Source organism: Balaenoptera acutorostrata, chromosome 12 (genome assembly GCF_949987535.1).
Source record: "Balaenoptera acutorostrata chromosome 12, mBalAcu1.1, whole genome shotgun sequence".
Lineage (NCBI taxonomy): Eukaryota > Metazoa > Chordata > Mammalia > Artiodactyla > Balaenopteridae > Balaenoptera > Balaenoptera acutorostrata.
Window position 1 is genome coordinate 75,691,698 of NC_080075.1, and position 22,848 is coordinate 75,714,545.

General features: G+C 36.4%; 1 protein-coding gene across 2 annotated transcripts in view; it reads left to right on the forward strand.

Annotated features, from left to right (window-relative positions):
* The window catches only part of ATAD2B (ATPase family AAA domain containing 2B), a 154,043-nt gene that overhangs the window by 22,263 nt on the left and 108,932 nt on the right, over nt 1–22,848 (forward strand). For both annotated transcript variants that reach the window (XM_007183456.3, XM_007183457.3), the window contains exons 6-12: nt 1,652–1,760; nt 5,047–5,163; nt 8,680–8,755; nt 17,100–17,198; nt 18,776–18,887; nt 19,288–19,403; nt 20,883–21,057. In XM_007183456.3, the coding sequence (XP_007183518.2) occupies nt 1,652–1,760; nt 5,047–5,163; nt 8,680–8,755; nt 17,100–17,198; nt 18,776–18,887; nt 19,288–19,403; nt 20,883–21,057 (804 nt within the window). The remainder of the gene's footprint in view (nt 1–1,651; nt 1,761–5,046; nt 5,164–8,679; nt 8,756–17,099; nt 17,199–18,775; nt 18,888–19,287; nt 19,404–20,882; nt 21,058–22,848) is intronic.

Consider the following 22,848-nt stretch of genomic DNA (forward strand, 5'->3'; position numbering starts at 1 on the left):
AGGCAGACTCTCAACCACTGTGCCACTAGGGAAGCCCTTCTTTCTTCTTTTATCCTTACCCCGCTTGCCACAAGCTTCCCCAAAAGACCCTCTACACTTCTGCAGAGGGTCATCTTAAAGTCCACCTCTGATTCTGTCACTTTTCTCATCGGAACCTTTAATGGTCTTTTTTTTTTTTTTTCGGCACTGTGCGGCACGTAGGATCTTAGTTCCCCGACCAGGGATTGAACCTGTGCCCTCTGCATTGGGAGGGCAGAGTCCTAACCACTGGACCAACAGGGAAGTCCCTTTAATGGTTTTTTTTTTTTTTAAACCTATGTTTAAATGATTTTATTATTTATTTATTTATTTGGCTGTGTTGGGTCTTCGTTTCTGTGCGAGGGCTTCCTTTAGTTGCGGCAAGCGGGGGCCCCTCTTCATCACGGTGCGCGGGCCTCTCACTATCATGGCCTCTCTTGTTGCGAAGCACAGGCTCCAGACGCGCAGGCTCAGCAGTTGTGGCTCACGGGCCTAGTTGCTCTGCGGCATGTGGAATCTTCCCAGACCAGGGCTCGAACCCGTGTCCCCTGAATTAGCAGGCAGATTCTCAACCACTGCGCCACCAGGGAAGCCCCCTTTAATGGTTTTTTAATGTGTACTGAATTAATTAAAAACACCTTGACCTTCATAATCTGGTTTCAACTTTATCTTCTCACATACCATTGCCCAAATGTAAACGAATCATTCTTGTTCTCCTATCTTTTACTCCTGTTAATACTTCTGGTTAAGGACTGATGCAATTCTACCTTTGTTTCAAGGCTCATTTCAGATGCTTCCTCCCCTCCTCCCCCAAACACGGCCAGCGGGGGTGGATTAATCTTTTTGAATTCTAGACTACTCTGTACCTTTTGCTTGTGGGATCTCAGTTCCCTGACCAGGGATTGAACCCAGGGCACAGCAGTGAAAGCCCAGAATCCTAACCACTAGGCCACCAGTGAACGCCCATGTATCTTTCTTTATGGCATTAAACTTGTTCTACTTTATTTTATTTTATTATTATTACTTTTTATAAATTTTATTTATTTATTTATTTTCGGCTGTGTTGAGTCTTTGTTGCAGCGCGCGGGCTTCTCATTGTGGTGGCTTCTCTTGTTGCGGAGCACGGGCTTTAGGCACGCGGGCTTCAGTAGTTGTGGCACGTGGGCTCAGCAGTTGTGGCTTGCGGGGTCTAGAGCACAGGCTCAGTAGTTGTGGTGCGCAGGCTTGGTTGCTCCGTGGCATGTGTGATCTTCCCAGACCAGGGCTCGACCCCGTGTCTCCTGCATTGGCAGGCGGATTCTTAACCGCTGCGCCCCCAGGGAAGCCCTCTACTTTCTTTTATAGTTACCTGTTACTTGACTTGTTTTATCCTATTAGGCTGTAATTTGCTTAAGGGAGAAAGTATGTCCATGGCATTGTAGTTTTACATTTTCTAATATTTTATAAGTTTTATTTGTTTCTCCTCTTGTTTCTTACATGTAATGAATTCAGTAAGATCCATTTTCATGAATCTTTGCCTTGCAAATAGGTCCTCAATAAATTTTATTGAATGGGCACGTCCCATTGGGTTAATGATATTTATAGCTGGGAATAAAATTCATGTTAATATTTGACAGATTTCTCTCTTTAAAAGGAAAACATGGATATGTATTCAAGAGTGAAAAGGCGAAGAAAGTCACTGAGAAGAAATAGTTATGGGATACAAAATCATCATGAAGTCTCTACTGAGGGTGAAGAAGAAGGTTTGTAAAAGCACCTTATGAAATAAATTCTACAAAGTTCAGGTGGGAGGGAAGAAAATATGTACAAGTAATATATGTGTAATATTGCAGGATGGGTGATTTTTGGCTTTAGAGGTCTATGTTACATAATTTGGAATAATTTTTATTCCATTGGCATTTCTGAGTATTCATTTTCTTCATTTGGAAAAATGCCTTTGCTGTACACTATGCATTGTTATGTAATATATCTTATTAGTAGCTATTGGTAGTCCTTAAGTGACCTAATCTGGTGTAGCATTTGCCATGGGCTGATTTGCTTGTTAGGTGAGGCCTCTTGTATTTAGCTATGTTCTAACTAGAAGTCTGTGTCCATAGCCACCTTCTTTCCATAGCCTCTAAATCTCGGATTATTTGGGTCTCAAATTTAGTTATGGACAGAGGAGTAGTAAATGGTACAGTTAAGAGAAAGAGAGACAGCCAGTACTAGTGGAGGGAGTTGTATTGCTCTTTTCTGAGGCCTGTCTGGGTTTTGAATTGACGAATCCTGACTGGATTTGTCGGGCTGGAGCTGGGAACAGATGAAAGCACGTTTGCCCCAAGGATTATAAATTGATGACCAGTGCATCCATAGGATTTAATTCTGTAGGTGTTAACCTTCTTTATTAAAATGGATTTTCAGAAGATTTGGTGTACTGTAAATGCAAGGTAGTTGTATTTCACCAGGGAATCTTATTAGTTCTACTATTTGTGTAGCTTAGATGGAGAAGAATGGGTTTTTTTCTCAAATTCTGTAATTAATATATTATTAGCAAGTTTTGAAGAGGTGATATTTCTAATGAAGGTATTTTATTGAGCAGATATTATTGTTGTTAGAGCTAGAACCTCTGTATTACTTCCTTTGGAGAAAATCAGTATAGGTGAGACAGATTTATAATGTGATTTTTGCCTTATCTTTAACTGAACATCTTTGTAGATTTCCCAGAGTAGATTTGCCATGTATAGAATTTCTTCCCATAATAAATAATGCAAGGTTTTTTTTCAAAAAGTAATTTTTTTTGAAGGCTTAAGGAAACTTATTTGGGTGCAAGTGATTTATAGTGTTATTTAGTTAAGTAATACAGTATTTGCTGATTTTCTCTATAACTTAATAATAAACATTTGAAAAAACTTACAGGAAGCTTTCAGATGACATGAGTAAATTGTAAAGTCCTTTGCATTTTTAGTTTCTTATTTCACTGAGCATGGCTGACAGTTTTAACATTTTTCCAATGTCTTAATGTGATTGTGTTATAGTGACAATTCCTGTGGTTAAAAAGTTAATCATAAAGTACATTGCATTTGAGGACCATAAGCTTATAAAGTTTCATGAGACTTTTATTTTAAACTATAAATAGATGTCACATTATAGCTATAGCCAAAGTGCTTTTTTTTTTTTTTTTTTAATTTATTTTTTTTGGCCACGCCGGGCAGCATGTGGAATCTTAGTTCCCCCACCAGGGATTGAACCCGTGCCCCCTGCATTGGAAGCACAGAGTCTTAACCACTAGACTGCCAGGGAAGTCCCCCAAACCACGTTTTAAAAATAAACTTTTAGAATTTATGTACATTCTAATTTACTTTTTATTTATTTATTTATTTATTTTAAAATTTATTTTTGGCTGCATTGGGTCTTCTTTGCTGCGTGCGGGCTTTCTCTAGTTGTGAGCGGGGGCTACTCTTTGTTGTGGTGCATAGGCTTCTCATTGTGGTGGCTTCTCCTGTTGTGGAGCACGGGCTCTAGGCACGCTGGCTTCAGTAGTTGTGGCTCGCGGGCTCTAGAGCGCAGGCTCAGTAGTTGTGGCGCACGGGCTCAGTTGCTCCATGGCATGTGGGATCTTCCCGGACCAGAGATCGAACCTGCGTCCCTGCCCTGGCAGGTGTATTCTTTACCACTGCACCACCAGGGAGGTCCCGTAATTTATTTTTTAAATGTATAGCTAGGTGAATTATCATAAAGCGATCACTCATGTCAAGGCATAAACTATTACCAATACCCCAGAAATCTGCTTTATGCTCTCTCCCAATCCCTGCCTGAATTTTTCTACCAAAATGACTAATCTGTGTTTACCTGTTGTCAACAGGCCTAACAAACCATTATACTGCCAACAAAAATTGCTTTTTTTTTTTTTTTAACTAATTTTTGGCCATGGTATTCTATTTATTTATTTATTTATTCATTTATGGCTGTGTTGGGTCTTCGTTTCTGTGGGAGGGCTTTCTCTAGTTGCGGCAAGTGGGGTCCACTCTTCATCGCGGTGCGCGGGCCTCTCATTATCGTGGCCTCTCTTTTGCGGAGCACAGGCTCCAGTCGTGCAGGCTCAGTAGTTGTGGCTCACGGGCCTAGTTGCTCTGCGGCATGTGGGATCTTCCCAGACCAGGGCTACAACCCGTGTCCCCTGCATTAGCAGGCAGATTCTCAACCACTGCGCCACCAGGGAAGCCCAACAAAAATTGCTCTTGCTGTAAGATTAGTAATTATCTTTTAAGAATTTTTTTTTTGAACTATCAAGTAGTATGTGAATACTGACCTTATTCAGTGGTTAATTGGGCATTGAATGAAGTGTACTGTAATAAAGTTTTGAATCATATTCTATTATTGCTTTGTTTGACCAAAAAGGTAATACAGAAAGATTGAAAGGTCATAGGTAAATCAGGAGCTCAAATATGATCATATTGATATATTTAGCAGAGAACTAATATTTGTAAGAAAGGCATTTTCTTTTACATCTGTCTTTTTTTTTTAAATTAATGTATTTAATTTGGGCTGCGTTGGGTCTTTGTTGCTGCACGCGGGCTTTCTCTAGTTGCGGTGAGCGGGGGCTACTCTTCGTTGTGGTGCACGGGCTTCTCATTGAGGTGGCTTCTCTTGTTGCGGAGCATGGACTCTGGGCTCTAGGCGTGTGGGCTTCAGTAGTTGTGGTTCGAGGGCTCAGTAGTTGTGGCTCGCGGGCTCTAGAGTGCAGGCTCAGTAGTTGTGGCACAAGGGCTTAGTTGCTCTGCGGCATGTGGGATCTCTTCCCGGACCAGGGATTGAACCCGTGTCCCCTCCATTGGCAGGTGGATTCTTAACCACTGCGCCACCAGGGAAGTCCCCATCAGGGTTCATTTTTAATTGTATTGATTTATGCTGTATCATACAATGTTGACACTTTTAAAGCTCACTTGTGCAGAAAGAATAAAATTAAAATATAAATATTCAGTTCTAGAGTGGACCAATCCTTGTGGATTAAAACAGTATTTGTGTGTGTGTGTGTGTGTGTGAAACTAGAATCTCAAGAGGAAGATGGAGATATTGAGGTTGAAGAGGCAGAAGGAGAAGAAAACGACAGGCCATATAATTTGAGACAAAGAAAAACAGTGGATCGATACCAAGCACCTCCAATAGGTAAGAGACTCTAAGTAACTTCTTTCCTTTTTGTAGTGGAGTAGCTTATTCTACTCCACCCCTTAAAAAAATCAGTGTTGCTGAATTTAAAAGAATGAAATCTCTTATAGCAGTTCTTTAGGGCAAGTTTCTCTGTGTTCCAAGTGGTTAAGTATTGATAATTTAGCTAAAGTCAGAAAAGGGCAACTTGGCCAGTAACCTGTTTGTGTTTTGTTTTTGTTTTTTTTTTTGAGAAGGAAAAAGTTTATCTTAATGCTCTTAAATCTAATGACAGGTAATCAGTTCCACAGGTACTGTTTTATTGACTTTCTTCCCAGCTGTTGGGAAATTCCATCACTATTGATTTCCTCCAATTCTTTTTTTTTAAATTTTTAAATTTTATTTATTTATTTTTGGCTGTGTTGGGTCTTCGTTGCTGTGCGTGGACTTCTCTCCATTGCAGTGCACGGGCTTCTAATTGTGGTGGCTTCTCTTTGCAGAGCACGGGCTCTAGGCGCTCAGGCTTCAGTAGCTGTGGCACATGGGCTCAGTAGCTGTAGCTTGCGGGCTCTAGAGCGCAGGCTCAGTAGTTGTGGTGCATGGGCTTAGTTGCTCTGCGGCATGTGGGATTTTCCCGGACCAGGGATCGAACCTGTGTCCCCTGCATTGGCAGGTGGATTCTTAACCACTGCGCCACCAGGGAAGCCCATCCTCCAATTCTTAAAAAATTGAAATAAAATTCACATATCATGAAATTCACCATTTTTGCTAGGTTTTGCTGATTTTTAATCTGTACAATTTATTGCTTTCTAGTATATTCACAAGGGTGAGCAGTCATCACCACTATCTCATTCCAGGACATTTCCATCCCCACAGCCCTTAGCAATCGCTAATGTATTGATACTTTCTGTCTCGATAGATTTGCCTGTATGTGCCCTTTTGTGTCTAGCTTCTTTCACTTAGCATAATGTTTTCAAGGAAGAACCTGGATCATTTTATTCAAATTCTTAACGCTCTGAAGCAGTGATTGATTCTCTGGAATTATTAGAGTTACTTCACGAGAAGCTTGCCCAAGTATGTAGACATTTCTCTACTCCAGTTAGGAATCACTGTCAAAGATAGCCCTGTTAATAATGGGGGAGGTATGTTGGGACAGAAAAAAGATTGTGAGCCATTTTTCTAGGTTTTTTCTTTTTAAAGCGTTATTAAAGAGGTATAATTTATATGTAGTTCACTGCCATTGCATATATAATATTTCATGTGTACAATTTGGCAAGTTTGAACTGAGGGATATACCTATGAAACTGTCACCGCACTCAAGGTAATGAACATGTTCATCAACTCCCCCAAATTTCGTTCTGCCTGTTTATAATCTACTCCTAACTTTCTTTTGTCTCCCCACTCCTAACCCTCAGGCAGTGACAGATCTCATCTGCTTTCTGTCACCATAGATAAGTTTACATTTTCTTTAATATTATATACAGTATATACTCTTTTTTTTCTCTGACTTCTTTCACTCAATATAATAATAATAACATGTTGTCGACTATAACAGTAGTGTTTTTCTTTTTATTGCTGAGTAGCATTCCATTGTATGGGTATATCACAATTTGTTTATCCATTCATTTGTTGATGGACATTTGGATTGTTGACGTTTCTGGTGTCTGGCTATTATAAATAAAGTTGTTATGAACATATGTTTGCAAGACTTTGGACATATATTTTCATTTTTCTTATAAACACCTAGGAGTGGAATGGCTGCGTTTTATGATTATGTGTATGTTTAAGTTTCTAAGAAATTACCAAACTCTTTTCCAAGGTGATTATACTGCTTACATTCTCACTAAGAGTGTATGAGAGTTTCAGTTGCTCTATATTCTTGCCAACATTTGGTGTGGTCATTTTTTCAAATTAATTTTAGTACATATTTATTGTAGTTTTAATTTTCATTTCCCTAATTACTAATGATGTTGAGCATATTTTTACGTGCTGATTTGCCAACATTATCTCTGGTGAAATATTCAAATCTCTTGCCCATTTTTTCAATTCAGCTCTTTGTTTTTTTATTATTGAAGTTTTGAGAGTTCCTTATGTACTTCAGGTATCAGTCCTTGTGATTTGTAAATAGTTTCTCAGTCTGTAGCTTTTAAAAACAGTTCTCTTGGGCTTCCCTGATGGCACAGTGGTTTAGAATCTGCCTGCTAATGCAGGGGACACGGGTTTGAGCCCTGGTCTGGGAGGATCCCACATGCCACGGAGCAACTAGGCCCGTGAGCCACAACTACTGAGCCTGCGCGTCTGGAGCCTGTGCTCCGCAACAAGAGAGGCCGCGATAGTGAGAGGCCCACGCACCGCGATGAAGAGTGGCCCCCGCTTGCCGCAACTAGAGGAAGCCCTCGCACAGAAACGAAGACCCAACACAGCCAAAAATAAATATAATAAATAAATAAATAAAAGATTACTATTAAAAAAAAATTCTCTTAATAATGTCTTTCAAAGAGAAGAATTTGTAATTTTGATGAATTTCAGTTTATGAAAAACCTTATTTTTTATAAATTTATTTATTTATTTATTTTTGGCTGCTTTGGGTCTTTGTTGCTGCGCACAGGCTTTCTCTAGTTAGCTGCAGAGAGTGGGGGCTACTCTTCATTGCGGTGCGTGGGCTTCTCATTGCGGTGGCTTCTCTTGTTGCAGAGCACAGGCTCTAGGCACCTGGGCTTCAGTAGCTGTGGCACATGGGCTCAGTAGTTGTGGCTCGCGGGCTCTAGAGTGAAGGCTCAGTAGTTGTGGCACACAGGCTTAGTTGCTCCAAGCCATGTGGGATCTTCCCAGACCAGGGATTGAACCCGTGTTCCCTGCATTGGCAGGCGGGTTCTTAACCACTGTGCCACCAGGGAAGTCGCTCTCAAAAATTTTTTAATGGGTTGTGCTTTGGTGATGTGTCAAAGAAATCTTTGTTTAACCCAAAGTCACAAAGATTTAGCTTAACATTCTTTCTTAGAATGTTTATTTGAAACTTACAGTATTTACCACAAAGTTTTAATTTTTGTTGTGCTTCTTCTAGGCAGCATTTAGGACTTGAAGACATATGACTGGCTTCTGTTCAGAAAGTTAACAGAACTAATGTCTTCTTCTTTTTTTTTTTTTTTTTTAATGAGGATCTTGAATCAGATGCGTATGTTTGATTGATTGATTGATTGATTGATTTTGGCTGTGTTGGGTCTTCGTTTCTGTGCGAGGGCTTTCTCCAGTTGTGGCAAGCGGGGGCCACTCTTCATCGCGATGTGCGGGCCTCTCTCGTTGCGGAGCACAGGCTCCAGATGCGCAGGCTCAGCAGTTGTGGCTCACGGGCCCAGCCGCTCCGCGGCATGTGGGATCTTCCCAGGCCAGGGCTCGAACCCGTGTCCCCTGCATTAGCAGGCAGATTCTCAACCACTGCGCCACCAGGGAAGCCCTGTCTTCTTCTTTAATACATCTTTTTATCAATTTATTATCAGTTATTTCTATGTTGTCTTTTTTTTTCTTTTTTTCTTTCAGTACCAGCTCATCAAAAAAAGAGGGAAAATACGCTGTTTGATATTCACAGATCTCCAGCAAGAAGAAGTCATATCAGGTATGTTTTGTTAGTTTTTGAAAGGAGGAAATATTTCCATCTATCATTTAGATACCTCCTTTAAGTAATACATAGTATAATGCCTTACAGTTAGAATATAGGTATTGATGGTGTTAATGGCAACGCCAATGAAGAAGTAAATAGCATCTCTCTGTAGTGACTAATAGTTTTTACCCTATATGTGACTATTATCTTCCTGTTTCAGTTTGCCCAAAGTGGTTTTTGTTTTAACAGTTATGTTCCCTAAAGCTATACAGCTCTCTGGTCTCTTAGTAGAGTTGAATCTAAGAGACTCACATTGCTTTCATTGGGTGCATTGATTCAATTAGTCTTTGCTACTTTTAGTTTCCTTTTGCCCTTTCTTTTAGGTATACAAAGGAGGCTTTTTGAGTTTGAAATATTATTTTGTCTATTATGTTTTCTGAAAAGGTAATATATTCCCCATGGCTCAAAAATAAAATTAAAAAAATAAACATGAAAAGCTTTTTTCTAGCCTCAGTAACCTCTCACTATCCCATAGAAACATTTTTATTGGTTTGTATATCCTTAAAGAATATGTTCATGTATATGTATGTATATATGTGCTAATACATATATTGATTGTTATCCCTCCTTTTTACACAAAATATACTGTGCACATTGTCCACACCTTGTATTTTTCACTTGATTTATTTTAACTGTCTTTTCATTTTAGTGAAATTTCACATTTATGTTTATAGTTGTGTAACATTACTATGTATAATATAGATATACTGTAATTTTTAAATTAGTTTTTTATTGAGAGTCAGGTTGCTTTCAGTCTTTTGCTATTCTAAAATACAATATAATGAATACCCTTGCATAATCATCATCTTACATGTGTGCAAGTATATTTGTAGGATAATTTCATGGAAGTGGAATCTCTGAGTTAAAGGGAATATGAAATTGTAATTTTGATGACCTTCAATGGTATTGAATCAGTTTGCAGTCCACCCAGCAATGTATCAAAGTGCCAATTTTTCCATATTTCTGCCGGCAAAACATATTTTCAAACTTTTGGATTTTTGCCAGTCTGAGAATTGAAAATGAAATCTAGGTTTATTTTTGTATCTCTCATGAGAGTAATTTTTCATATGTTTAAAAGACATTTACTTTTTTTCTGAAATGTCTGTTTGTAAAGTTTGCCTATTTTTTAATAGGTTCTTGCTCTCTTTTTTTTGTTTAATAACTATTGCTAATTTTACAAAAATATATGACCATGTGAAGGTTCTTGCTTTTTAACCTATTTTTAGTAGTTCTTTCTTTATATAGTAGAGAGATCAGTCGTTTGTCACAAATTGCCAGTCTTTTTCCTCAGGTCTGAGTTTGTCTTTTAACTTTGCTTTTGGTTGTCTTTACCAGAAAATTTTTATTTTTATATCGTAAAATTTATCAGCCTACTAAGGCTTTTAGATTTTGAATCATAGTTAGAAAAGCCTTCCCAAATCCAGAGTTGTAAGGAAGTACACCTTTGTTTATTTTTATTTTATTTTTTTCCCATTTAGTATACTGATTGTTTTTTAATTTAATTTTTATTGGAGTATAGTTGATTTACAATGTTGTGTTAGTTTCAGGTGTACAGCAAAGTGAATCAGTTATGCATATACAACCTTTGTTTATTTTATTTTATTTTATTTTTTTTAAATTAATTAATTAATTTATTTATTTTTGGCTGTGTTGGGTCTTCGGTTCGTGCGAGGGCTTTCTCCAGTTGCGGCAAGCGGGGGCCACTCTTCATCGCGGTGCGGGGACCGCTCTTCATCGCGGTGCGCGGGCCTTTCTCTATCGCGGCCCCTCCCGTTGCAGGGCACAGGCTCCAGACGCGCAGGCTCAGCAATTGTGGCCCACGGGCCCAGCTGCTCCGTGGCATGTGGGATCTTCCCAGACCAGGGCTCGAACCCGTGTCCCCTGCATTAGCAGGCAGATTCTCAACCACTGCGCCACCAGGGAAGCCCTGTTTATTTTTAATGTTTCATTTTTTACTCTTTAATTTTGATCCATTTGAATTTCATCCTTGTGTGAGATTTGTAGTATGGATCCAACTTTTTTCCCAGGTGGAAAATGAGTTGTCCCAACCTCATTTATTGAATGAGTCTATAACTTCTCCATTGATACCAGTTGCCACATTTATTATCAAATTATATATAATGTATAAATATTATATTACATAAAAGATGCCCCTGTCCTTTTTTTCCCCCCATTATTCCATTCTTCATTCTTATATTTTTTCTCAGGTGGTTATTTCTATATGTGAGAACAGTTAATTTCTGTATATTAATTTTGTACCCCACTTCTTTACTGGGAATGCCTCTAGCATGTCCCCATTAAGATTGATGATTAAGAAATATATTTTGTGGTAATGGTATATCTTTGAGGGTTCGTGGTTGTTAATAATCTTGCCATTGGGGCTAATAGGATTTTTTGGTTGTTTTTTTTTTGGCCACACCGTGCTGCTTGTGGAATTTTATTATAGTTCCCGACCATGTTTGAACCCGGGCCCTCCTCAGTGAAAGTGCAGAGTCCTAGCCACTGGACCGCCAGGGAATTCCTAGGGTTTCTGTTCTGATTAAGGATTTTGTACCTCAACCAGCTTTTGGGCCATTTTTACTTCAGTGTTGAATCTTAGCTTCTGATGATCTTTTTTCTGTACTTAATTTTTCCTATCAAAGTAATACATAGACTTGGTTCAAATAGCTAGTAGATTAGGTTTAATAAAAGTAATATTCCCCAACCCTTTTTTCCTCACCTTCAATCTTGTCATTTAGCAATCAATTTAAACATTTCTGCTTTTGGTTATTTTGATAGCTATTTCCATATACTATATAAATGACATTCTATTTCTTGTCTTTTGATTTCTTCCTCAGCCTTATACAGTTGTAACACTAACCTCAGTTCTTCTTTGGTCACAGGAAATTTGAATCATTATACTTGAATCTCCATTTTTGTTTCATTAACTGTAGACAGTATCTTTTGACTCCTCACTTTTAAGATTAGGACCTTAATATCCACTCTCTCCACTTCACTCCTTCTACATTTTTATATTGCCAAGACTGATAACACTTATAGTTTGTTCTGGGACAGTTATTAAGCCTTACTTGATTTATTTCTAGGTTAATTCTAAGAGTTGAAAACCAATGAATAGTTTTTACATTTCTATGAGTAATGACAGTGTTTTTCATCATAGAGCTATGTAGAGTGCTAGAGTTAAATATCCTCTGTGGATTTTATTACTACCTCTGGCCACTCAATGGGAAATGCTCCTGGAATTAAGTTTATTCTTTCATTCAACAAATGTATGTTGTATATCTTCTGTACGCACCAAATATCATTCAAGGCATTGGATATTCAGAAGTTAAAAAGGTAAAAATCCCTGTTCTCTCGGAGCTTACATTCTACTAGAGGGAGATAAACTAATGGATACATAAACATAGTGTGTCAGATGGTGACAAATGCTTGGAAAAAGATAGTGGGTTGAAGGGGAACGTAGAGTTCAAAGGGATAGGAATGGGGGCGATTGTATCACCTTCTGCACAGCCTACATATTCCTGCAGGGACAGGAATGTGTGGGGCTTCTTGAAGTGATTCATGTAAATGGAGAAAAAGGACCCAATGAGATCTCCTGATAGTCTCAGTAAAGGTGATAATTTCAAGAGTTCTTTTTTTTTTTAAATTAATTTATTTATTTAGCTGCGCTGGGTCTTAATTGAGGCATGTGGGATCTTTAGTTGCAGCATGCGGGATCGTAGTTGCGGCATGTAGGATCTAGTTCCCTGACCAGAATTCCGGCCCTCTGCATTGGGAATTCGGAGTCTTAACCATTGGACCACCAGGGAAGTCCCAAGAATTCTCCTTTTTTTAACATTCAGTAGTCTCAAGTTTTCCAAGCTTCTGAACATACCAAAACATTCATATTTTTTTTGTCAGATGACATCTCTCCTAATGTCATCTTTCTGTTCCACTTTGGGGGGATACTTTTTTAGACCTGCTGCAAAGTGACTGCTGTAGGACTTAAGATTGCTTTCATTGTTTGGATCCACCACTTACTGGATCTGATGTCTTTCTCCTTTTTGCTTTACTGTTTCATTTTGCAGGAATATAATCTCAAGTAATTTACTCGGAAAGAATGTGTGGAAGTCAATTTTGCATCTTTGCATCTTTGAAAATGTCTTTTATTTTCATAGTTCCCAGTAGTTTTGTGAGTTAAGAGAATTCTAGATCCAAATAGGTTTCCTCTAAACCTTTAAAGTTCTTGCTTCACCGTACTCCATGACATATTGTTGCTGTTGAGAATTCAGTCTGGTTTAATATCTTGTTTCTTTGTAGATGCACATAAATATATATATATGTGTGTATATATATTTTTTTGTTCGTTTGTTCATTTTTTTTGAGCCTTTTGCTCTAGGCCCTATTGGTTTGGAGATTTTCTTTTTTCAACTCTGGGATATTTTCTTGTATTATTTTTTGTTAGGTTTCTTCTCTTCATTTTTTTCCTCATCTGCTTAATAACTACTGTTATGTTAGTCCAACATTGGACATTGGTCCTCTGTGGCACTTGCCTTTTCTCTCATTTTTCTTTGTCTTTTTTGCACTCCCCCCTTTTTTTTTAAATTTTAATTTTGTATTTATTTATTTATTTATTTATGGCTGTATTGGGTCTTCGTTTCTGTGTGAGGGCTTTCTCTAGTTGCGGCAAGCAGGGGCCACTCTTCATCGCGGTGCGCGGGCCTCTCACTATCGCGGCCTCTCTTGTTGTGGAGCACAGGCTCCAGACGCGCAGGCTCAGTAATTGTGGCTCATGGGCCTAGTCACTCCGTGGCATGTGGGATCTTCCCAGACCAGGGCTCAAACCCATGTCCCCTGCATTGGCAGGCAGATTCTCAACCACTGCACCACCAGGGAAGCCCCCCCTTTTTTTTTCTGTGAGATTTTATTCTTTTTATCTTCCATTCTTGCAATTTTATTTAGGCAAACATTAAAAAAATTTTTTGAATAGCTTTCTTGTTCTCTGGTTTTTCATAGCATTCTGTTTTTATTTCGTATTATCTTGAGTCTCTTCCATGATATTTTTGGTAAACATTTGTTGTGAAAACACATAATAAAATAAAAAACATAATTAGCTCGCAAATAGTTACATATCCAAAAGACAGTTTCTTATCTAGTAAAAACTATGCTCTAGCCACGAAGGACTGGAATAGCATCACTGATGTCTCACCTAGGTTTTTTTTTTAAAAAAAAGCTTTATGAAGATCCACATCATATAATTCAGCTTTTTTTTTTTTTTTTTTTTGGTATATTCACAGAAAACTATGGAACTGTTGCCACAGACAATTTTAAATACTGTTTCATCTGCTTAGCAAAAAACCTGTTCTCTTTAACACTAACCTTCCTACCACTACCCCTATCCTCTAAGTCCTAAGCAACAACTAATCTACTTTCTTTCCTCATAGGTTTGCCTATTCTGGCATTTTGTAAAAATGAGAATATAATATGTGGTCTTTGTGACTGGCTTCTTTCAGTTTACATGTTTTCTAGGTTCATACATGTTGAAGCATTTATCAGTACTTCCTTCCTTCTTATTGTCAAATAATGTTCCAAGGTAGGAATATGTCACATTTTGTCCATCTGCTCATTGGTTGACGGACATTTGAGTTGTTTCCAGCTTTTGGCTTTTATGTATAATGGTGCTATAAAAATTCATGTACAAGTTTTTATGTGGATATATGTGTTTTGTTTTGTTTTTTTGGCCGCGCTGCGTGGCTTGTGGGATCTTAGTTCCCCAACCAGGGATCGAACCTGCATCCTTGGTAGTGAAAGCACGGAGTCTTAACCACTCTACTGCCAGGGAATTCTCGGATATATTTTTGTATTTCTCTTGACTATATACCTCAGGGTAGAATTATTGGGTCATGTGATTACTTTATGCTTAATCATTTAAGAACTGCTTGAATGTTTTCCAAAGTGACTACACCATTTTACATTCTCTCCAGCAGTGTATGGGACTTCCAGTTTTTCACATCCTCCCCAGCGCTTAATATTGTCTGACTTTTTGATTCTAGCTATCCTAATGAGTATGAAATGTATCTCATTGTGGTTTTTGAATAGCATTTCCCTGATTACTAATGATATGAGGCATCTTTTCATGTGCTTATTAGCCATTTTAAAATTTTCCTTTGAGAACTGTCTCTTTTTTTTTTTTTTTTTTTTATAAATTTATTTATTTTATTTATTTATTTTTGGCTGTGTTGGGTCTTCGTTGCTGTGTGCGGGCTTTCTCTAGTTGCGGCGAGCGGGGGCTACTCTTCATTGCGGTGCGCAGGCTTCTCATTGCAGTGGCTTCTCTTATTGTGGAGCACGGGCTCTAGGCGCATGGGCTTCAGTAGTTGTGGCACTTGGGCTCAGTAGTTGTGGCTTACAGGCTCTAGAGCGCAGGCTCAGTAGTTGTGGCGCACGAGCTTAGTTGCTCTGCGGCATGTGGGATCTTCCCGGACCAGGGCTCGAACCCGTGTCCCCTGCATTGGCAGGCGGATTCTTAACCACTGCGCCACCAGGGAAGCCCAGAACTGTCTCTTTGTGTCCAGTGCCTATGTAAAAATTGGGTTGTCTTTTTATCATTGACTTCTAAGAGCTCTTTATATATTCTAGATTCAAATTCCTTATCAGATATATGATTTGCAAATATTGTATCCTATTTTGTGAGTTGTTACTTTCTTGATGGTGTTCTTTGAAGCACAAAAGACTTTAATTTTGATGAGGTTCAGTTTATCTTTTTTGTGGTTGTTCGTGTTTTTCATGTCATATCTAAGAATCCATTGCCATATCTGCTGTCATGAAGATTTACTACTGTGTTTTCTTCTAAGAGTTTATAGTTTTAGCTCTGTGTTTAGGTCTTTGATCCATTTTGACTTACTTTTGTATATGGTGTGGACCCTTCCCTTTTAAGGTCCACTCAGCTTTTTGTGGTATTGTTATACATGTTACGTTTATACATTTTACAAACCTAGCAATACATTATTAAAGTTATTTATATAATTCTCTGTTATTTAAAAAAGTTGAGAGAAGAAAGTCAATCAAGTGCATGCTTATAGCTTTTGGATAGTAACTTTTATTTTATTATTCTGGTTCTCTTCATTTGTTCTTGTGCATTTGAGTTATCATCTGGAATCATTTCTTTAGCCCAATACTTACACTGTTGCTTCTGCCTACCTCATTTGTGCTATTTTCAGATATATTACATTTTTATATATTAGGCTCACCACACACACACACACACACACACACATACACACATACACACACACACACACAGGGTAAATAAGAAACTTGGAAACAGGCATTTTCCTGATGGAGAGAAAGAAGTAGGAGAGAGGGTAAATACCAAAATTGCAAAGATTGAGTAGGTAGTTATTGCAACAGTCTGCCTGAAATTTTGGGAGACATTAAAAACTGATGCAGGATGAAATGAAGGGACTTCTATTAATCAGGAGAAGGAATATTAGACAGGTTAAAGATCTTAATGAGAGTTGGGGAAAATCTGGGTTTGCTATTGTGGTTGGTGGGAATTGCAGTAAAATAGGGATGCACAGGCTGTGGACCATCCTTGAAAGCCAATTTGAGTTTGAAGTAAATTAATTTACAATGATTCCATTTTGTATGATTACCATAGGTATCATAGAGATGTCATCAAGTATATTAATAATGAAGCATTTATTAAGTATTATTTTTCCTCGAGGATGATTTTAGCTTCATACATTATCTACTCATTCCATAGTAGTTCTGCTTGTTTGTAAGCTATTTCTTTGTTTATTTCATCAAAAATACTTTATACATTTTGTAAGAAATTCAAACAGGATATAAGTCTTAAGTGGAAAGAGGAAACCCTTGTCTCTCTGTAAACCAATATATTATTTTCTTTAGTGTCTGGACTGTTTTCTGATTATTTGGGAAAGGGAAAATAAGAAGAGAAAAAGATAAACTTTCTTTTCTAATAAGAGTTTGATGGTATTTATCAATCAGTGATAGACATTCCCTAAATTTGGATGCAAATTCAATTTGTTGCTTGATGCCTTTATGAACTACCCTATTTAAAAAATTATAGCCTCCCTCTCCTCCTCCTCCTGTTTTTTTTTTTTCTCTGTAGAACTTACCATATTTTTACTTCATCAGATGTAAATTGCATGAGCATAGGGATCTTAATAAATATTTGCCAAATGAATGAGTGACTGTGTATATTTTCTACTGAGCTAATAGTAGATATGATGCTCAGAATGTGTTTTTAAAAGCCCTTTGCTGCTGTAATGATTTTAAGGATTTTACTCTCTTTAAATAGGAGAAAGAAGCATGCCATTCATAGTAGTGACACAACTTCTTCTGATGAAGAACGCTTTGAAAGAAGGAAATCAAAGAGCATGGCAAGAGCAAGAAATAGGTTAGTAAAGTTTTAATTATTATTTCCATGATAGAAAAAAGGAATAGCAGTTTAAACTTTTTGAATGTGATTCTTACCTGTACTACCATTTTGCTAACAGTGATACTTAACACATATTTTAGTCTAGAGTAATACACTAACTTGGTATTTACTTAGTAATTTTTAGAGTAGAAATCTAACCTTGGGAAACTTCCCATAAATACTTACTTTGTAAGTACTCAATAAAATAGTGTGTGGGAAGGTAAAGAAAGAGCCAGGGGAAGAGGCCAACCTCTTGGACAGTCTCTTCTTCAGTACATCTCCTCTAATCCAAATCCATTTAATGAGGTTGATTTTAGATGCTTATAATGATTATAGCACTCAAGAGTAAGATTTTGTTTTTAATGGAATTATTTCAGGAGCCCTTGGGTTATGTTGGAAAACTTGTTTTAGCTTTGGTTTAATGAGTGCTTCTGGTGGTCTTTGCTTAACTAGAGTCAATGACTCATTGCTACATGGCTCACTAAAATCTTGAGAGTTTTCAGTGGGGGAGAGAATCAGTATTTTGTCTAGTAAGTTATTAAAGCATCAAATTATAATTTATTCTTTAAAATTTAAGTTAATTTTCTAGCTTATATTTATAATACTAGCGGTACATTTTATTTAGAAATTTTACGTTTAGGAAAGCATTTCTATAATTTGGCATTATATATCTATTGTAGAAATACCAAGTTTTCAGTTAGCTGGTCTTGGAAACAAGTTTGGGTTGGTGTAGATTGTATGCTAAAAAGAGTTCCACATGTGGATGATGGAAAGAAAATGTAAGAGAAAAATCTAAGTTTAAATAAAAGAATTTAATGCCTCTTTAATCTGAATTATTCTGTTACCTGCTTTGGAAATAGATTTTTAAAGTAAGTTAGGATTCAGAAATGTCAGTGAAAGTACATTCATTGTAGAAGCTATACTTTTTTTAGGCTATTTATGTCATCTTTTGGTGTTTATGCAGTGTTAAAACAGGAAGTAGATTATATTTTCTTAGGGGTAATTACATTAATATCGTATAGGATTTTAAGTAGCTAAAAATGTATTTTAAGGTAGTTACACAAAAGATAATGCTTAGTTTTCAAAATAGAGTCTAAAATTGGTTTCCCTTGAATAAAAGGGAGGGAAATTTATTTCTTCAATCATGTAAACTGAGTAGACATACCCACATAATATCTGAGGATAAATTTAAATGTTATGATAAAGCTTGAGTTCATTTAATGCCATGTATTTTAGTATTTATAGTAGGTCTTTTTATTTTATGCTTATATAATGTGGAATATCAGGTTTGTTAAGTTTTCTAATTTAGACTAGATTGGGCTTTTTGGACAAAGAGATTCATGATCTTATTTGCTTTCTCTAGTGAATAAATTTATTTCTGTCCTGTTGAAAAGAATTTAGGAAAAATAGTTTAAAAATATGAAATCTCTTGGCATTTTCTGGGTTATGAGAAAAGGGAGGAAGATGAAAATGTGTCAACAAAGATTTAAACTTGCTTATGACATTAAGAATATGAAACTTTTAATGCTATGTACTTGAATGTTTATGAATTTCAGATGTTTGCCTATGAACTTAAGAGCAGAAGATTTAGCTAGTGGTATTCTCCGAGAACGTGTCAAAGTGGGTGCAAGCTTGGCTGATGTTGATCCAATGAACATTGATAAATCAGTAAGTTTTGTAAATGTTTTTCTATAAATAGTTTTTTTTTTTTAAAGGTCATTACTTGTTTCTAACGCAACACACAATAGAAGTAGAAGATCACCATTGTTAGTGGGGTTTTTTTTTTGTTCTTTAGTCACGCGGCAAGCGAGATCTTAGTTCCCCAACCAGGGATTGAACCCGTGCCCCCTGCAGTGGAAGTGCAGAGTCCTAACCACTGGACCTCCAGGGAATTCCCCAAAGTATAGTTTTTTGAACTCTGTTTAACTTTATATATGAACTTTATGTTTAAGCTTCAGTTCCTGCTGCAGGCATGTATTTTGGAATCATAAGATTATCTCATAAATTAAAAAGAAATCTATATACGGTTAAAATTATTTTGTAATAAACTTTTCCACTTCTTTCCAAGGTGCGGTTTGATAGCATAGGTGGATTGAGCCATCATATTCATGCACTAAAGGAAATGGTAGTATTTCCACTTTTATATCCAGAAATTTTTGAAAAATTTAAAATTCAGCCTCCAAGGTGAGTAATGTCCTAGATGTTTATTATTTTTATTACTGTTAATTTATCAAATTTCAATTAGTAGATGATTATAAATCTAAATATTATTTATAAATATTTCATATGTATTTATTTGATGTGTTATAGCAATGAGAATTAGGAATGAAATTTTATTATTTAGGGCTCAAAAGCTGTGGTACTAAGTGTGTTCTTGAAGTTTATATTTCAGCATTTAAGAGTCAGACACAGAATGAGATTCTTTACGCAGGCCTTGAATTTACAAGTGGATTGCCTAAGTGGATTTTCCTTAATTTGGTCTCCTAATAGCATTCAGTTTGATACGGTATACTGGTTAGTCTTTGAAAGCACAGTTTCAGCGAAGTGTTTCTTTGACTCATTGATGTGGTATTTTTGAAATGGTAAGCTTGATAGTTTATTTTTATGATCAGGTTAATTGTGTTTGATCATGAGGTGGTTAGCTAGTTAACTATTAGGAAAGGCTGAGAAATTATGTCAAAGGAAATTGGGCAGAATAAAATACTTTGAAGATGTGCATATAGACTTAAACTGCGAAATATCCTTTTTTATTTCTAATTTATTATTCATGTGTTTCTAATTTATTATTCATGTGTTTAAGGATGTAGAAAATCTTGTTAAAGAGTCATCTTCTATTTGAGTGGGTTAAGAGTTGGCCTGTAATTCTGCAGTGGCTTTTAGAAATCATAGTAGCAATTTATTTACTTCTTATATGATATAACTTGAATTTTAAAAATAATTGTTATTTTTTTCAAAGCCATTAAAGTAGTATAGCCTTGGGAGAAACTTTAAAAAATAGAGTGATAAACAAAAAGTATTATAAGCAGAAAGTAATCCTACTCCTTAGGGATGAACAGCTTTCTTTTATATATGTATGCATATATTAAGTTTATATTTTGCCTGTGTTATGCACATTTAAACATTTAATATAAATGAGATTATTCAATAATACCCTTATGTAACTTTATTTTTCACTTTACAATGTATTATAGACACCTTTCCATATCAATAAATAATGTATTATTCTTTTTGACATCATACTAGTGTTTAAATTACAGATGTAGTGGTGTATTTATCTGTCCCTTGTTAGTAGATAGCATTTAGGTTTTTTAAAAAATCTATCTTTATCACTTTCTTTTGATTATTTCTACATGATATAATCTAAAATGTGAAATTTCTGGGTCATAGGGAAAGTACCTTTAAAATTTTGATGTAGCTTGCCAAATTACTCTCTACTCTGATTGAACTATTTCTTGTGTACCAAAGCTTGGTTCTTTGAGAACATCCTTGAGGACTCTCAACAAAGTGAAACTTTTGTCTGTATACTACAAAAAGCTATATCAGTGTCTAATAATAAAAAAATATACATTAGTACAAAATTATATGGGAGGTGCATGCTTTTGTATTGGTTATTAGTGCTGGTGGTAACATTTATCTACTTTTATTGATTCTTTATTCCTCTAGGGGCTGTTTGTTTTATGGCCCTCCTGGCACAGGTAAAACCTTGGTTGCCAGAGCGTTAGCTAATGAGTGCAGTCAAGGAGACAAAAAGGTGGCTTTTTTTATGCGAAAAGGAGCAGACTGTCTAAGTAAGTGGGTTGGCGAATCTGAGCGGCAACTTAGGCTTCTTTTTGATCAGGTAAGTGAAGTCAGGTAATACGAGAATATCTTCTTTAGAATACTTCACACGTTTGGTCTATAAATACAAACTGTTCATGACGAGTCATATTTTCCAATCAATTCCAGTCAATTTCCAATGTTAAATTTAGGATCAGTAATATGAATTTGTATGCCTTAGAGGTACTTAATAGCAGTTTCACTAGTACTAATTTAAGATGATTCACAAAATATTTACTGAGGTGGCTACTAGGCATATAATACCATGTTAAGTGCTTTTGAGAACCCTGGATATAACATGTATATCACTAGATTATAATCTAACTGAGGAAGTAGAACAAGCATAAAAAGTTAAATATCTGTGCAAGAAAATCTCAGCAAGCAGTATATTATTTATTTTCATGAGTTGTAAATATGGTACTGGAAGAACTCAGTATTAAGTGAATGCTTTTAAAAGGCAGAGTAAGGTAAGTGAATAATATCATGTAGGCTGTAACTTTAAAAATATCATTTCCTAATACTTATAAAAATTAGTCCTGTTATAAATTTACTTTTAATTGTTTGAGCTACTGAAGGAAGTCAGTCATACTTGGTAATGCAACTTATATTTTGTTATGTCTAAGGAAATTCACATGACATTTAAAAAAATGCTTTCAGCAAGCGTTTGTTGAAGACCCATTACTGAGTTGATGTGTATCAAAGTCCTTTGTAATTGGTAAAGCACTTCAAATATTATTTTTAGTTATATTAGTATTAAAAACTGCTGTGTTCTAGGTAATGGGGGCTCTAGAAAGAGGAATAAAGTAAAATTCTTAGCCTCAAGGTGCTCAATGTCTATTGGGAAGTCAAACATATGCAGTCTTCATGTTTCAAGAGAATTTAATAATAATTGGAAAATAATATAAAATAACATCGGTGGATTAGGGAAGAGTTAGCTTGGGAATGCTGGCAAATTGTCCATGACTTAATTTTAAATTTTTGACAGAGTTATTCCTTTTACCACTTCCTACTGGGATAGGAATGTCTCTTGGTTTCATTCAAAACCATAGCATAAATCTGTTTTTTAAATCTATATTTACTTTATTTGTTTCATAGTTTTCTTTGTGGGTAAGAGTATTTGAAATGTTTGCTTTCTTTTTAAAAAAACTGCTCATAGTCATTTTTGTCTTTTTAAATGTAAAGAGTCTACATTCCTAAATTAAGTATATGATCTATTCACTAAATGAAATGAAGGAGGTACAGTCGGCCTTCCATATCTGCTGGTTCCACATCCATGGATTCAGGCAACAATTTCATCTCCGGTTGGTTGAATCCACAAGTGTGGAATCCATGGGTATGTAGGGCTGACTGTGCTATGCTATTTTATATAGGGGACTTGAGCATCCTCGTATTTTGGTATCTGCGGGGAGTCGTGGAACCAGTCTCCCATGGATACTGAGGGATGACTGTACAATATATTGGCTAAGAGTTAGGCCTTTGGTGTCAGAAAAGTGTTAGTTTATATCTAGCTTTACTAGTAAGTATGTAACTTTAAGTAAATGAAAGCATCTGATCCTTATTTGCCTCCTCTATAAAATGGGGGAAATAATACCTATCTAACTGGACTACTGTGAGTTTTCACCGGAAGGAAGTGTATACAGTTGACCCTTGAACAATACAGGGGTTAGGGGCACTAATCTCTGTGCATTTGAAAATCTGTGTATAACTTTTGACTCCCCGCAAACTTAACTACTAATAGCCTACTGTTGATAGGAAGCCTTACCAATAATATAAACAGCACGTATGTTTTGTATTATGTACTATATACTGTATT